The sequence below is a fragment of the Daktulosphaira vitifoliae genome, unplaced genomic scaffold (assembly GCF_025091365.1).
Source record: "Daktulosphaira vitifoliae isolate Bord-2020 unplaced genomic scaffold, ASM2509136v1 Scaffold_1, whole genome shotgun sequence".
In the NCBI taxonomy this organism is placed as follows: domain Eukaryota; kingdom Metazoa; phylum Arthropoda; class Insecta; order Hemiptera; family Phylloxeridae; genus Daktulosphaira; species Daktulosphaira vitifoliae.
The window spans coordinates 40,511,484-40,529,221 of NW_026099572.1; the positions used below are offsets into that span (position 1 = coordinate 40,511,484).

At 25.6% G+C, this 17,738-nt stretch overlaps 2 protein-coding genes across 2 annotated transcripts; both read right to left on the reverse strand.

Moving 5' to 3' along the window:
- Positions 1–3,345: 3,345 nt before the first annotated feature.
- On the reverse strand, positions 3,346–10,793 carry LOC126894030 (glucose dehydrogenase [FAD, quinone]). The gene is made up of 3 exons (XM_050664665.1): positions 10,510–10,793; positions 10,280–10,439; positions 3,346–5,354 (listed from the first exon to the last, which is right to left on the reverse strand). The coding sequence occupies exons 2-3, from the start codon at positions 10,415–10,417 to the stop codon at positions 3,633–3,635; spliced, it is 1,860 nt and encodes a 619-aa protein (XP_050520622.1). The 5' UTR covers positions 10,418–10,439; positions 10,510–10,793; the 3' UTR covers positions 3,346–3,632.
- A 1,104-nt stretch (positions 10,794–11,897) lies between these two features.
- LOC126893594 (gustatory receptor 68a-like) lies at positions 11,898–16,586 on the reverse strand. Its single transcript, XM_050663957.1, has 7 exons — positions 16,361–16,586; positions 15,877–16,102; positions 15,356–15,442; positions 14,691–14,943; positions 13,364–13,432; positions 12,789–12,878; positions 11,898–11,973 (listed from the first exon to the last, which is right to left on the reverse strand). Exons 1-7 carry the CDS (start codon positions 16,584–16,586, stop codon positions 11,911–11,913), a joined length of 1,014 nt encoding a protein of 337 aa, XP_050519914.1. The 3' UTR covers positions 11,898–11,910.
- Positions 16,587–17,738: the final 1,152 nt, after the last annotated feature.

Consider the following 17,738-nt stretch of genomic DNA (forward strand, 5'->3'; position numbering starts at 1 on the left):
CATTAATAATTACTACAATACTCTTGATGTAGTCAACCTTATCCATAGAACTTATTTAAATTTTATTTTTTTTATTACTAATGATAATAATTATGTTATATGATTTTATATTTATATTCTCTAATATAAACATTTATACATTCTTGCTTCCATGCAGTTAGTAGTTTCTAAGGCCAATTATATATTAGAAAGTGAGCTAATGATTTAAGCATCAAATCACTTTTATAAATGACATTAAATACAATGAATAGAACATAGTTCATAAAAAAAATTATTTTTGAAACTTAAAGTACAATTAAGATAATAATACAATAATTTATAATTGAATTGAAAAAGTTTATTTTCAACACAATGATACATGAGATTTTTTTTATAAAATTCAACTCAACGGCACCCCGGGATATAATCGAATCGATATATCGGTTATACTATACCCAGGGACACATTTTTTTTAAACTAAAAATTGGTCCCTTTGATTGTTATAAAACTAAAAAAGTGAGTAAAGCTATTTTTTTGGTGATTTTTATTGATAATCTAAAAATCTAAAAAGTATCTGGTTCTTTATAAACTTTTTTAAATTAAATTATTAAAGAAAATTTTAAAACTTAATCCAGATCTTTAACAATAATTTTCTTTTGTCATAGTATTTTTTTTTCTGAGATTCAATTGGGACGAGTTTGAAATGAGACTTTTACGTTCTTGTATTTTGACTGGAGAAACAACTCGCCCCATTTCGGTGCCATTGATTATATCAATGAAACCATTGAGTATCCAACACATTATATTCAAAAGTAAAACTAATTTTAATAAGTTTTACACATTCTCCTAAAATAAAAACTATATAATTATAAATAAATAATAAACTTAAAAAATTGTACTTAAATGTAAATTATTATGATTGTCGAGAATGGGTTAAACCCCCCTGGAAATACGCACGTACCTAGGGTTTTAATTGGGTGAGTGGGGTATTTAAATAAAATTATTTGTCCACTCCTCATATTGTTTTCATATTAAGTATCATAAATATATTGTCATTTTAAAAGTTTTTAGTGAGGGAGTCTAGACCTAAAAAAACCCACTGATAATTTGCATACCCAGGAACTAATAAAATTATATAGTTTAAAAACTATGTAAAGAGGCTAAGAAATTTTTCTTTTATAGAAATTTCCTTTCTTAAGAAAAAATCTTAAATATTTTATTGTGATCTAATAATGATAATTTATTTAAATAAATATCGTACCTGGCGAGAGCGTAGGCAAATTATTATTTTACAGTATCTTTTAGATATCTTATGATTTCTAATAATTTTGTTTTGCTAGAAATTGTATTACTTAGAACTTAATTTATTAAAAAATTTATAAGAAACTATTATTCAATCATGAAATAAAAGAGGTAGCTTTTATGATACTTACGTTATAAAAAATACTACAAAACTTCGCGGTGATACCGATCAATTTTATTTTATAATTAAACGAGGCACAACTATTAACGATTACGTGATAATAATTTTTTACTGGGTGACACTAATGCTACATATTTTATACGTTAAAATAGGTAGCTATATATTCGTAATAAATATTTTGGGGGCTCTAAATTATTACGACTTCCTAGCTAATTATGTATTTTGAGGTTCTTAATAGAAGTTCCTTTTATTTTTGCTTGTCACTTTTTTTAATAAGAAATTTATTATTATAATTAATATTTTTACACAATATCCATTAATTTCTGTCTATCTTAAACCAATTATGTTCAATGCTTTACTCTCAGTTTTCAAGATCTCCTTGCACAACATTTAACCATCTTTTCTTGTGTCATCCACGAGATCTTGATTCAATAAGTTTCCAATCCATTCAATATTTGTTCTCTTATAAAGCTTAGAACTGATGTCATTTTATTTCTTTCTGTAGTTCTTGGTTAAATTTTCTTCTCCATACTCATTTTTTGCTGTCATATATTGACCCACTTATAGTCCTTCAAATTTTATTTTCAAAAGTTCTGAATCTTCTTTTCATAGTGCTATGGTGGTTATCCATGTTTCTTAGTAATAGAAAAGTAAAGATTTTATTATTAACATATAAAGTCTTATTTTAGTTTTTTGGTTTTCATCTAATTTGTTTTTGAAAAATATACTTAAGCAAAAGACACTCTTTTAGCTTTTGTTGTAGTCAATCCTATCTCTTATATCCAGTCATTTTTAGTACATAGTAATATTCCTAAGTATCTAAATTTTTCGAAGATAAATAAGTCACTATCAATATTATCTATATTGTCCAACAGTTCCATTATTTATGTTTTTTCGACATTGATTTTCAACCCAATCTAGCAGGCAACTTGCTCAAGAATGTAATCAGCTTTTTTCATATCTTATAAATAACTTCTTATAACGTTTAAGTAATCTGTAAAATCAAATAGTTTATGTTATATTATCTAATTATTACTCCAGTTGTTTCCCTTTTAATTTTGCCGATAGTTTTTTCCAATGCTATATTAAAAAAAGGAGAGTATATGTATCTTTCTGATTTAAACCTGTAATTACTTCAAATAATTAAACATTGTGATTTCAAGCTTTTTATTATTACCCTTATATTCGCATTTAAAATTTTTATAAAATATTTCTTCCATCTTTTAGATTTTTCTTTTGGGCTTATGAATAGTTCATTATAACGATTTGCGATAGCTCTTTAGATTGGATTGAAAAATTTTTATTCTTTTATGGCCCTAAAGAAATTTCTAAAGCGTTCTGGTGACCGATTTTGTTCTGCTTCCTCTAGTAATTCAGCTAGGTACTTTTTTCTCTTTGAATAATTCTTTTACAAATTTTTCTCTCCGCCATATAAATTTCTTTCGTGTTTATATTAGCTATACTCACATATTTTTTTTGGATAAACGGCATCTTTCTACTGCTTATCAACAATTTTCATTATGCCATCTTTTTTATTGTTTCTATGCTTTCCAATTTTTTTTTCTATTGTGTGTCTTAAATGGCCATACTAACGTATGTCTAGTCTTCTTATATGCCATTCAATTTGAAGCTCTTTACAAAATCTACAATACTTTTTAAAAAACTTTGTAGTAATTTTAAATTAATAGATCTATTTTTCTTTTTATCTACGTTTCTGTGACTTCGCAATAACATCTTAAAATTTGCTAACTAGATAATAATCGGTGTCAAAATTTGCTTTTTTAAATCTTCATATGTCTTTCATACATGATCGAGATATTTTGTGAATAACTACATTATATATAAGTATTTTTTTTTGTATGTGAATAAAGAAACAAAAAATACTAAAATAATTCATAAAAATGTATAGTTTTATTTACAATAAATAAGTTATCTCACTATTTTTGCATTAAATTTGACAGTTCTTTATAAATTACAGTTAAATATTTATATACAGTTAATTACATAGATACAATAATTATTTTTTTACAACTTATTAAACAAATAACTTTATATAAAAGGGAACCAAAAAAAAAAAATATGATAATTTTATGATGATAATGATACTTTTTCAATATTTAATAGTGGTTTTATTTAAAAGTTTATGTTTCAAAATTTGATAATAGAAAATGTTAACTTTGTATCAATTTTTAATAGTTAAAAGTTATTTAGCATAAACTTAGAATATATTTTATGTTTCACTGGCATTCCAATCTTCTTTTATTAAATCAGCACCTTTTTCTCCTATCATTATTATTGGAGCATTAGGATTTCCACTCACTATTGTTGGCATCATTGAAGCATCAATAACTCTAAGTCCTTTAACACCATATACTCTCAATCTAGGATCGATAACAGCATCTGAATCTGTTTCTGGGCCCATTTTGCATGTACCAGCTGGATGATATATAGTAAAAGTGAAGTGTCGTAGAGCACATTCCCAGTATTCATCACTAAATAATTCAAATTTTGTGCATCCTGGCATTGGTGTCATTAAAGGACGAGAATTAAATTTACGAAATGCTGCTGTATTAGATACATTAAATGCTATTCTAATACCTTCAATCAATACTTCAACATCTTCTGGATAGGCGAAATAGTTTGGTTCTATTATTGGGTATGTCATAGGATTTTTACTTTTAAGTCGTACCCAACCAGAACTCTTTGGCCTCAATAATAAGGGAAGTATTGTCCATGTTTCTGCGTTTATTAAGGGTTTATACACTATATTATAGACAGCGTCTCTAAGACCTGTAATTTTACGAATTTGTTCACCATCTGAATTAACAGAACTTGGAGCAAAATGAAACTGTATGTCTGGAAAATTACCAGAAGGATCAGCATATTTAGAGTTAACAAAAGCTAGGCCTTCGACGCCGGCTGATGTTAATGGGCCTTGCTCGTTCATTATGTATTCAAGAGCAACAGATGCTGTCGAAAAACGTGACTTTTTAAAAGTGACTGGTTCGTCAATTATAAAAGTTAGACCGCCTAAACCTACGTGATCCTGTAAATTATGTCCCACTTTGAGGTCATTAACAACCTTTATACCCATTTCTTTTAAATGATCAGCTGGACCAATTCCTGATATCATTAGTAATTGCGGCGACCCAATGGCACCAGCTGACAATATAATTTCCTTACGCGCATAAACAATATTTTTTTTACCGTTCTTTAAGTATTGGACGGCAGATGCTCGAGGCACTCCTCCACTATATTCAAAAACTATCTTAGTTACTTGACTATACATGGATACATGTAAATTTGATCGTAGTCTAATAGGTCTAAGAAATGCTTTTGCTGTACTACATCGACTTCCTCGTCTACTAGTTGTTTGGGCAATCATGAAACCATTTTGGTAACGACCATTTATATCACGATTTTCATAACCTAACTCTTCACCAGCAGTAACAAAAGCTGCAGCTAGTGGTGATCGCCATGGAGCTTCTTGTACAGTTAAATAACCACCACGGGCATGATATTTTGTTCGAGATAAATATGGATTACGATTATCTTCCGATTTTAAAAAATAAGGTAAAACATCTTTATAACTCCATCCAACGTTACCAGCTTTAGCCCAATTGTCGTAATCACGACTATTACCACGAACATAAATCATTGCGTTGAGTACACTAGATCCACCTAAGACTTTGCCTCTAGGCCAATTACAACGATCATGAACCATGCCTAAGCAGTAAGGGTTTTCACTGGATGGTGGAGCAGTTTTGTATTGCCAGTCCATATCAGAAAGCTGTAGATAACCAACAAAAGATGGAACGTCAGAAATTTCAGTTTCGTCTCCTCCTGCTTCTAATAAAAGGACAGTCCAATTATGAATCTCAGATAATCTATTAGCAACAACTGCTCCCGCAGATCCTGCACCGACTACAATAAAATCATATTCTTCTTGTATCTGAAAACAAAAAAAATATTTTTATAATTTTCTGTTTTCTTATAAATGAAGTCCCAGAATGTTCCAATATCTTTAATAACTTTTGATCCAATGAATATTTTGCGTTACACATTCTATGAAATAATTTTTACAGTTTTAAATATATTATAAGCATATTTTTATTATTTGTCTCTAATATACATATATATATTTTTTTTTATTTTTCAAAATTTTAAAATATCTTTTTTTTATCAGTTTTATTACAAATAATTTAGATGGGTTAATAATAATTATAGGACAAGTACTTATTGAGTTACAAGCACTTTAATATATAAATTATTAAACTATACTACTCTGATATGTTATCAAATATAATCTTATTGTATGTTACAGTTGTGTGCACCTGTTGAATAAATGGCAATGTAGTTTAATAAACATATTATATATATATATATATGTGTGTGTGTGTGTGTGTAGTAAGTATCTTAAGTTGTTACAAATGTAAACGAGTGTAAATTATAATTAAGTACATAATACATATTTCTTCATCATTTTCAAATATTTTTTATAGTGACCATAATAATATAGCAATGCCCGTTTAAAACCAACGAACTAAGATAGCATAATAAACATAAAATCTAAAAGTCTACACAAACATTGATATAACTCCAGACAATTATAGTAATGGTGAATTTTTCAAGAAAAGCTATAACACTGTTTTGTAGTTAATACGATTAAAAAAGTGAATTAGATAGACTAATAAACAAATTTAATAGTAGCCAGAGGAGAACTCTTCTAGTTATAGTATTAAAATTTGATGGATCTGTTAGTAATGTGTTAGTTATAAATTCACTGTTAATAAATGTTTAGCAGATTTTAAACATCCATTACCATCCAATTGAAGAGTTTAAGAGTTTTAAGCGTTAAGAATTTTCTTTTTAGTAAAATTGTATTATATGGGAAAATGTCAAAAAATGGAGGTATGGTACTGATATATAGAGATAAAAGGATGTTACTTAATGCGATATTAGAACGGATGATATGTGCGTAGATGATATATGAAATCGTGTCAAGTAGAAAATTAGGATAAGTAGTTATCACAACTACTTATCCTAATATAAAGGCGAGGAAAAAGAAGATTTTAGTAAAATTAATAAATTCACAGTTTTGCATGGAAGCTCATAAGTGAAGTTTAATTTACATTTATTGTTGAATTATTATATTTATAATAACTATATTAAGATATTACAAGTGGATTGTAATGTGGGTGCGTGTAGCTCATAATAATGTATACTCTGTTTTTTGTAGACCAATGGGATAAAATTGATGGAGTTAATTACCAAACCTTTTTTTTTTTATTGATGTTGTGAGCCACATCGGACCTGCTGTTAGACATTACTTTAGACATAATAGATAAATGAGCAGCACTTTTCACACCCATTTTACATTACAAAAATCAGATTAGATAAAAAAAATATATTTTAGAAGAAAAAACAATTATTTTTTTCCATGTATTCCATTGGTCATTAAAAGGATACAATAACGTTAACAATCATGAAAGCTATAGTGACAGATAAATTCAAAATGATAAGAATTACTAATTTTTTTTGGCTTTTTTTATTTATAAAATAAATTTCAACCATTTTTTTAAACATATTTCACTTTATTTTCTTATTTGATGATTTTATTCCCTCCCTAGGCATAATTCATTTGTTATTATGTCTATAAGCATTACTTTGAAGCAGAAATTAAATCTAAATTTAAGTAGTACAATTTTTCATTACACAGGAAAATAATTGGATTTTTAAAAAAAGTCAACCAGAAAAGAAAAAAACTTTTTAGGTATAATTAAAAAATATACGTTTTTTTCATGTTTTTTTAAGAAGTAAGTACAAAAAGCCAAATAAAAATCAGTCAACCACAATGATAGTTATTTATTGAAAATATTTTATTTTATTAAAAAAGTTACTGATTTAAATTCAACAAATTAAAGAATACTATTAGGTACAAATGTAGTATTATTTCATTTGTTATGAACATATTTTGGATAAAAGAAGTCAATGACTCAGCATTTTAATGACAAATTAAATGAATTAACTATACCACCCATGGCAAAACTATTATGAATTCAATAGTTCAATACTAAATACAATAATTTATTTATTCTTTTGAGCCATTCATCTAAATGAAATATTTTGAAAATCAAATAACATTTGCATTTACAATATATAAAAATATTTAATTAATGATAGAAGAAAGTACAATCGACAATTTATTTTGAAAAAAAAAGACATCATTACATTTTATACCAGATAAACTTATAAATAATTGATTTTTTTATTTAAAAATATTAAAAACTATATAAATTTGAAAACTATCAATTTAAACGGAAATAAATGTAAGTATTCTTTGAAATTATTACAAATAAAATAATAATATTTAAAACATTTTATCAAATGAAAATTTTTCAAATATTTATTATTATTTGATATTTTAAATATTGAATACTAAAAACTTGAGAAAATAAATAAACTAATCATCCAGAATCTGAGTAAATAGAACGTTCTAGATCAAAAATTGTATGCCAAGGTAATATAATAATTATTTGTTCATCTTCAAACCATCGCATTGTCATTATATTTAAACGAATATAATAGATCTCCGACATTATTTTATGAAGTACACAAAAAATTCATTCTTCCATTTAGTAAACACTGACTTTATTATAACTGTTGTCTATTATTATAAAATATTAATATTATTAGTGTTTTTTAAGATAAATATATGTCACTATCGCTCTTTGAAGGATACAAGTGGACGTTATTTAATTTTGGTTATTGTTAAAATTATACAGAGTAATTTATCAATCGATTTCTCTTAAAAATAGTAATAATTTTGCAATTTTAGATTCGATGTGAAAATGAGAAGGTATTTAACAAGATTTATTATTTTTTGTGCTGCCCACAAATATTTCTTACTGAACCGATATAGCTGATTAATACAAAAAAAACTCGAATCGTACTTAATTGGAGACATTAAATTAAAATGCATTGGAGAAATTAAAACAAAATAAATTTTTATAGTTTTTTAAAAAATTAATTAATACTAACGGAAATTTTATCAGTAACATTAGATGTAATAAGCTCTTTGTTTTTATGTTTTTGAAAATTCAAAAACCTTATTAAAACCTAAATTAAGAAAGAGTTTTCTTTTTAAGAGATCAGAGATCACTCAAGCATTTCAAAAAAATTATTTTTACTCGATTTTTGAAAATGTTTTGGAACGTTTGATAATTTGAAACTTATATCAAATTAATGCTTTTTAAATGTATTTAGAGATTCAAAAAAGAAAAATGAACCACTATATAGTCTAACTATGAATATTCTACTACTTAGGTTGTATATTTTTGTTAATGTATTTCAATTTTTTTTTATGTTTCTCTTTACGTATTATCGCATTGAAACGTTTGACAGTGATGTTTATCACTTTCAGATGTCAATCTGGAATTCACTATGTCAGATCCTCAATATGCTGAGTCTAAACTGAACTGGGTTTTTTTTGTTGCATATAGTTTTCAATTTTTAAGTTATTAAATAATTTCAAGGTTCAGTTCTTACATGTTAAAATTTTTCTAAAAAGAATGACTGGTTAACTTTTGATCAAATAAAAATATATACTTATATTTTACAAAAATAAAATATAAACTAAGGGTTTGGTGGCACATGTTATAGTTGCATTTATTATTCGACATTTTTAAGACGAGTTACTCCTACCGCTTAAGTATAAAAACATCAATATTTTCCTTAGGAATAGTTTAAAAGTTGTTTTAGACTTAATATTATTTTAATAAATCAAAAAACATTTTTTTCCGGTTATACTATTTATTTATATATTATTTATTTATAATTGACTAATAGATTTCAATGTTATATATTAAATTATTTCAAACATTTCTGTGGCTACATTTTAAAATCTGTTGTCAATTTTAGCAATTTTCAGGAAAAAAATACAAAATATTTTTTTTTTTGAAAAATTTAATTCAATGGCGTCATATCTTTTATCATGTTTAGAAATATTTTTAATGATAAATAAGTGCTATAATAGATATGGTCATAACCATAGCAACTTTATATAAGTGCGCATATGTCTAGGGTTATATTTAAGGTTTTGCCGCCAATTATTAATTAAATTTTACCTCTTATGAAAGTTAAATTGAAGATATTGCTAGAAAAATAATGAGCAATTATAAAAATAAAAATTTTTTTTAACACAGAAGTTACATATAAAAATTAACTTTTCAATGTATCAGTAAATAACTTTTTTATCTAATTTTAAAATTATTACTAAAATAAATTACTAAAATATTCACCTAATATTTTTTGCTATAATAAATAAGTTTATTAAAAAAAAATTTTATAAGAAAATACACAATTTCAAATCAATAAATATATTTTTCCGACATTCAATAGTATTATTTAACTTTATAAATGACATTCAGTAGATTTAATATTTCTTAACTAAAATTTCTTCGATAGTAGGAGATAATTCCATATTAATTAGAGAGTACGTAAATATTACATTTTGAAGTACAACTTAAACTAATGTATGTCAATTTGCCCCATTCAAAAAATGATTTGGCCCTACGCCTGGGTCAAAATGACCTTATTTTCTAATTAATTCTGATTAATTCTTAAAATAACTAATATTATTTAAGTAGTTTTTTACCAATTGGTCTCAATATATTAAATAGTATTTTTACTTAATTTCAAGTTTTTATGGTAAATACTTTCTTTAAGAAATTCAATAAAGCCTTCAAGATGACAACTTACTTCACCCACCTTTTTTTTTCTAATTTCATTTTAATTAGTAGGTGGTAGTGTTGTTATATATTTTTATACTATTGTTATTATTTGCTTGGACCTTAGTTAATGATGATAGTATCTTACTTCTTGAACGTCCATGATCCTAGACTCAGGATCGTACATAGAATATCTTAAATATGCTAACGTGACGATAAATATCGGTATGAGACCAGCGCTTGTCCACGCAGCACTCGCCATGGCCCCAGATAATAAGGGTGGCATTATTACGAGCTTACTTGTTCACCTGGCAGAAAAGAAAAATCTGTACTGATTTCATACATAAGATATATTATAAAACATAATTTGGTACTTACTCTATCAGATAGAAATGTCTGAATTGTACTATTATCATAATATAACTAAGGTAGTTCGAATAACTGTCAAGCTCAACTTAGGCGCGATGGTTGAAAATATTATCATCGGAAACGAAGTTATTCTTAAAGTCATTGCTTTCTAAACAACAAATACTTACTGAAAAACATTATCAACTTATTCGAAGACGAGAACGAGTGAGAGTTCTTAAACAAAACCGTTTATGAGCCACGTCCCACTACCAGTCGGATGGAATGTGTTGCTTATAGTGTTCTCAGTATTTGAGGTGACCGGTAGACTGCCGTTAAACGGGACATCGAGATCACCGTGGTACAGTTTACCATGCACGGTATTATCGTACAAGATACTCTTTAACTTACCGTATTTATTGTGTATTTAGGTATCCATGTTTTTAACGTGAAAGTGGTCACGTTCAGCTGGCTCAGCCACGTATCGTTCAAGTTTAATTATTTAATTTCACTTTTGTATGGGTTGAAATATATTTAATTACTTTATAAAATTATCTGATTAAAACATAAAATAAAAATAAATATTGCGATTATATCAAATCATAGATAAAGTATCAAAATAAACTAAAATTATTCTGAAAATCAATTTTTTTATTTCATTAAGTATTTTATTTTATTAAGTATCATTAAAGTGTGAGCCTAGTATATACTCAGAAGTAAAAAGTTCTAGTAATCCTTTTTTTAATAAACTAAATTACTAAAACTTAATTTAATTATATTCCTTAACTATAATTACATTATTCGGTTGCTTTTATCGAATACTTTTAAATTTCAAAATTTAGAAGAACAATAAGTTTTTAAAAAAAACCAATATTTCAAATTATATTAAACACACTCTGAACTCAATTAATAAACAAATAAATTGAATTATATTTTATTATATTATATCACAACGTGCATAATGTGATGATATTATTATTGATTACAGTTTCATTAGCTAATTATTAAATTTAGATCATTTTTTTTGTAGAAATTGACCAATTCATTTTATGAAACTGGTACTCCTTAACATGTTCTTAGTTAAAAGTTTGAACTATAAACAGTACTTAATAATGAGTTAAACTGCTTTTTAAAAATAATAATGAATAATTCATTTTTATTTTAAATCTTAATTATTAAGATTTAAAATAAAGATCAATCTTTACAAGAGATATTTATTCTATGTTTAAAACCTTTTAAACATATTTTTTGAGTCAACCTTATTCTTACAGAAATAGTTTAAATATGAAAAATAAAAAATAAGTACAAAATGTTTTATGAATAAAATTTTGTATTTTTTTTGAAAACACATTTTATCAATTTTAATTACTACATTTATTTTTATAAAAATACTACAATACAATGCATTAAACACTATATGTATTCCATTTTGTGTTAATATTTCACGGAATGAATTTGAATCAGTATTACAAGGTATGTTGTTCCTGCAGCTATAGCCTTGAATTATAAAAAATGATAAATAACAGCTAATTTCATTTTATATTCAACAAATTACAGTTAGAAATAAGCAGTTGGCAAATATATTTTACCCGTAATAGTATATGCAGCGCCGAAATGATATAAAATAGGCCAATGAATAATTTTTTTTTATGTTCATTAACAGATATTTTTTTTTAATATAGTGGTTAATAATAATTGTTATAAACAATTTTAAAAACTGTATGTTGTTTAATAACTATATTTAGAGTTATTTTTTAATAATAAAACTAATTAAACCTACTTTATTAAAATCCCGTTTATATTTTTGCGTTGCTCTCTTAACCCATTCGATTTTTGTTTTATACTGTCGGAATCGCGAATCCAGCTTACGTTAACGTGAGGGGTGGTTTAATAATATATATATATATATATATATTTATGTATATAATTATATGACAAAAATTCATCGAGTGGATATGTCGTGTGGGTGGGTGCAACTCGTACTAGTGTACTATACTCTATCTGCGTTTCATATTAACATTATGCAAAGTTTTTATAGACCCATCAAAATTATTTGTAAGAAAAAAGAATAATACACTATTATTTCAACATTAAAAAAATAGTAATAAAATCGTTTTATTTATTTATTATCTTTAACTAATAAATAATAAAAACTATGCTTTAAACGTAGTTTAAAAAAGAAATAATTACTTTACAAAAAATGTCTATAAATTTATATCAGTTAGGTCTAACTATCTACCCCACCTTTCGAATACGCGTTTGTAAAGCCTTATATATTATTTAAAATTTAAAAAAAACTAAAAAATACTTACTGATGTTATCAGGTGAGTATTAAGCGAAAAAAAATCATAAGCAGTAAATTCAATTGCACGGCTAGTTATTTGACTTAAAAAAAGACGCAACTAAAAAAAAAACATCCACTTTACTTATTTTTGTATTTAATACCGGGTGCTATACTATCGCACCTGGCACATATTTAATATGATTGTTTTGTTACTGAATTCAATTTATTTAAAAAATTTTATTTAATAAAAATTATTCAAATAAATCAGTTTTTTTTTTTAATTTTTTATGAATTATTAATAACCATTGTGGTCTCTTTCAATGAAGATTTTTTAAATGGGTTTAACTTTAATACTCAAAAAAACATTTTTAAGTTCCTCTATAAATATATCAACTCTTGGACTCTGCAATCCTGAAGAACCTCAATACTAACTATTTGATCAAAACCCAAAGATCCAAACCTTGTAAATGACGTCACGTTCACACCTCATAGTCATTACTATCATTTTCATATTCTTATTTTATATTCTTTTTTATCATTATATTTTAAATGAAGCATCGTTATAAAAAAACGGCCATATATTTCATACAAAAAAATATTTACCTCCTCTTTTGTACTTCTATCTAAGTAGCGATTGTTTATGTCAGTTATTAAAGTTTTTGTTGCAACTGCCTGAAATAAAAAAAAATGAAAACATATCATCGCCTCAGAATGACAATTTTTTAACGTAATTTTTTTTTTAGGTGTTTCATTAAACACATAATAGATAATTTCTGCATTTTTTTAATCTCGAATTAAGTCATTTAAGTGCAACGAAAATAAATCAATTCAATATATGTATTATAGTATATTTAATGCAAAAAAACTTAACTTCTAAATAATAGTATTTTTTAAAATCGTCTACTGAAAAATCAATTATTTCGCTGTTAAATCATTTCATTATAAGATGATAATTTATAGAAAATTTACGTATATAGAAATATTCGAGGATGGAGAAAATACTCAAGGATGTGCAAATCAAGACAAAAAATTAATTTTTTGTGAGTCTTAGTTTAACAATCAAAATCTTATCAAATGGTAAAACTCATAATAATTTATGGCGATTATTGTTTTCTGTATATTGAAATTTCAGTATTTTCGGAAATAACTTACTCTTTAGGATGTCCAAAAGTCTGAAATTTTATATTTTATTGAAAAATACTCAAATAAAAACAAAAAAATAAGGAAACAAATTAATATTAAAAAGACAAATACAGACAGGTGATCAAAAGTTCTTTTTTTTCTCAAAGTTATTAAAAATAAAAAAAATTGCATTCAATAAAACTTTTTGACAGGCTAATAACTAATGTTAAAACCCAAAATTTATAAAAATAAGTTTCTAATAATACTTAACATTTTAAAACCTTGATAAATTATTGTCTAATTATTATTTTATTAATTTGCTACCGCAGTTTTGAAATCAGGACAATGCTTTGAACATCAAAGTATGTTAAATTATTATAATTTTTTTAATTTTAAAGTTGAAAATAGATTTCTCTAAAAAATTAATTTTATCTATCCTCGGATCACCTATTAATAAATAGTTGATTTTGAGTCATTTAAACAAAAAAGTAAAAGTTGGGTAACAAAGGGATAATATATTCAATTATGAAACACTTATTTCTGATAAAATATTCATGTGAGTTTCGAGTGGTCAACTTAAATATTTAAAATTCATCACAATAAAATGTATTTTATTGGAAACATTTTATCATTATATTTTCGAAAAAATGTATTATAAATGAAATTTTGATCACCCTTACTATTTTTAAATTCGTTGTGCTACATTAGTTTTTATTACAGTTTAGAGGCATAAACATTTATTGATTTTATTTTAAAAGTTATATATTACGTTTTTTTTCGAAAATGTAAAATAATAGTACACACTAACTTGTTTTGTTGTGGTATCAGAAACCCATACTATTGTAAGAAATCTCAAACTGTAATATATACACCAAAGTATAGATCCGATAAGTTTATCTCGTTTATTTGGGCTGTTATTAACTCTGGTTACGTATCCAAATATTGCAAAATAAATATTAAATAAAATTTTTAAAAAACAAGACGAAATTGTACCCAATAAATGGATTTGATATATTGAATTTATTAAGTCAATCATATCACAGAATTGTCCATAACAGTACCTGTAAATATATTAATTTTTATATCTTAGATAAAGATTCAAATAAACCTTAGAGTATATTTTATTCAGTATAATATTTTTTTTGTATTATAATTAAATAACAATATTTTCAAAAAAAAAATTACTTGATTAAGTTTTATTTGTTATTTTTGACAAAAATTAATTAAATTTTTTTAATCATTTTTGGAGAATAACTCTCAAAATTTGAATAAGAAACTATTATTACTTTTCAAAATAAGATAAAATGAAGTTGATTTGATGAGGTTAATTAACAGTTATAGGGGAAGGATGTAGCCATAGTTTTGTTTTATCAAAGTACAATTAAAAATATATTATAAATAATATATATTCTAAAATATTGTATTCTAATTGTGCCCATGTAACATAATTAATAAATTCCAATGAATATTTACCTATACATTTCAATTGAATCGCTTAATTTGTGTCCATAAGAAAGTTCTGACAAAAAAGCTCTACATGTTTTTTTTTTAAACAAAGCTCTGTAAATATGAAAATTTTAAACAATAATATTAAAAATTAAATTAATAAAAAAATCAAAGAGCAAAGTTTTTTTTTGATAGAACAAAAGGACCAAAGGGACTATTATTATGAAAAATGTAAAAGACTAATTAAAATAAAGGTTTAATTTGAAACAATACAAATTGAATCATGAAATATTAAATAATTTGTGTATGTTAATCTAAATATATTTATGAATGTGTTAAAGCTTTCATGGATTGTCTTGTTGCTTGAAGTGCTTGAGGATATATCCATGTTTGCAGTTTAGTTCTGACGCAACTGTACTATATAGTATAGTTGCAGCCACCGACTAGCAATATCACTCTGATAATGGACTCTGCAATGAGTCCGAAACGTCAAAACTCAACTGCAAACATGGATATATCCTCAAGCACTTCAAGCTAAATATAGTTACTCGTTTTTAAAATTCCAGTTAGATGCAATTGCACTGAGTTGCTCGTTGATAGCCTCAAATCGGCTATGAAGTATGCAAGCACATTGGATAAACTGTATGTCTCCAAAAAAATTGGCTAGATTATTAAATGTTAAAATTACACACCAAATAATTCCTAAAATTGTATGGGTAGCTAATATGCTGTAAATATAAATCACGCTGATGGGAACACCAACGATCACAAAGTATCATAAAAGAAATTTATCAAAAATATGTAAAAATGAATTAGAGGTCTGTTGAGTAGAATTTAGAATATTCCGACCTAATCTGTAATTATGCATCATAGTTCCCTCTGTCGAGAACATCAATCTGTCGGTGTTGTGCACTGTAGTAATAAAAGTTCCAAAACCATTGTGTAGAAACGTTATTACTGCGAATCGACTACAAACGCTGAACACGGCTATTATAATAGGATTTAATATCTTCATCACAGTTAATAACTTACTGTTTTCTTCATCCCAATCATTTGGTTTTAATAATTTTGTATGTTTCATTATAAATGGTGAATCTTTGTATACGTATGGCATGATTGTGTGAAGCACTACGAATGGAGCAGATATTACTTGGATCATTGCCATAATAAATAGAAATAACGAGTATCCATAATCAACTACTGATAACTGACATGTTGGAGTATTATCCTTAGATCCTGATTTAAACTTTAAGGGCATTATACCAAATATTCTAGATATTAAACAAACTATTTTTAAACGGTGAAAAGAATGTGCACGAGACATATTTTTACGTTTAATATTTTAAGTGTAAAAAAATTTAGTGTAAAAATTAATCACAATTCTATGATATATGTGAATACTGAAAATATTTTTATGTAGGTTTTGCTTTAATAAAGCAGTTGTTTGGAATGTGGCAAATTTTTATCTTTATAGTAATAATTGAAGTAATAAAATCATTATAAGGTATGACAAGCATATACAGAAAATGAAGCAATGAGTAAGTTTATAAACATATTATTTAGTCTTTAAACTTAAAATTCAATGAACTTAATTGAAAAATTCACATTTCAAACATTACTATTTACCAAAAGTATATTATTAAGGTGTCAAACGCCATTAAATGTTCACTGAAAACTAGCAATAGATAAAATATTCACATTAATTTTATATACTTTTGTAGTTTATAAATGATGTACTGTTAATACAATAAATTATACCAAATATTCTTGGTTATTTTATTTATTATAATTTTAATATACTAAAATGGTAATAAAATAAGTAAAATCTTATTATAAAATAAGTGCTGAAAAACATATTGAGTATGTGTTGTTAGGTAGAGAGTAAGTCATTAACAATCCGTCTTTACACCCCTCGTGTGTGTGATTAGTTCTGTCATGTCCGTACACGTCACCCTACGAAGAATATCCGTCATTTTTTAAATTTTTCCAACGTCAATTATCATGATTAATGTATACCTTTATTGTCTTGTTCGCCTTCCTTTCGTATAATTCTAGTAGGCACTCGCTCCACTATTATTTACACAAATTTTTCACCGTTCGCTTTATTAGTTTTAAACAGCGGCGTGTCAATAAAAACCAATGCGCATTGTATAATCCGTCGTGTTTTTGTGTTTTACGTCTACTATCTATAGTTGGTCACTTTTCTACTCTTGCTAATCTTTTCAAACCTTCACAAGAAAAGTTCTTAATTTAATTTTACTGCTGTCATGTATCGAGTTGTGTGATTAACAGTATGTATGATACCTCGGCCTTTTACGTTTTAGATTTGATTTTTCAGAACTGTAATATATATTTTCATACATTAAGATGTACTTATTTTAACTCCTTCTCTTTTCTCCGTTTTATCATA

Excerpts from the sequence above, each read along its gene's own strand:
- LOC126893594 (XM_050663957.1), bottom strand. The coding sequence starts at position 16,586 with ATGCCCTTAAAGTTTAAATCAGGATCTAAGGATAATACTCCAACATGT. Across the intron at positions 16,103-16,360 it reads TGATTGGGATGAAGAAAACA|ACTTTGTGATCGTTGGTGTT; the intron begins GTAAGTTATTAA and ends TTCTTTTATGAT. Across the intron at positions 12,879-13,363 it reads ATAGAAGTACAAAAGAGGAG|TTGCGTCTTTTTTTAAGTCA; the intron begins GTAAATATTTTT and ends TTTTTTTTTTAG.
- LOC126894030 (XM_050664665.1), bottom strand. The coding sequence starts at position 10,417 with ATGCCACCCTTATTATCTGGGGCCATGGCGAGTGCTGCGTGGACAAGC. Across the intron at positions 5,355-10,279 it reads GGATCATGGACGTTCAAGAA|ATACAAGAAGAATATGATTT; the intron begins GTAAGATACTAT and ends TTTTGTTTTCAG.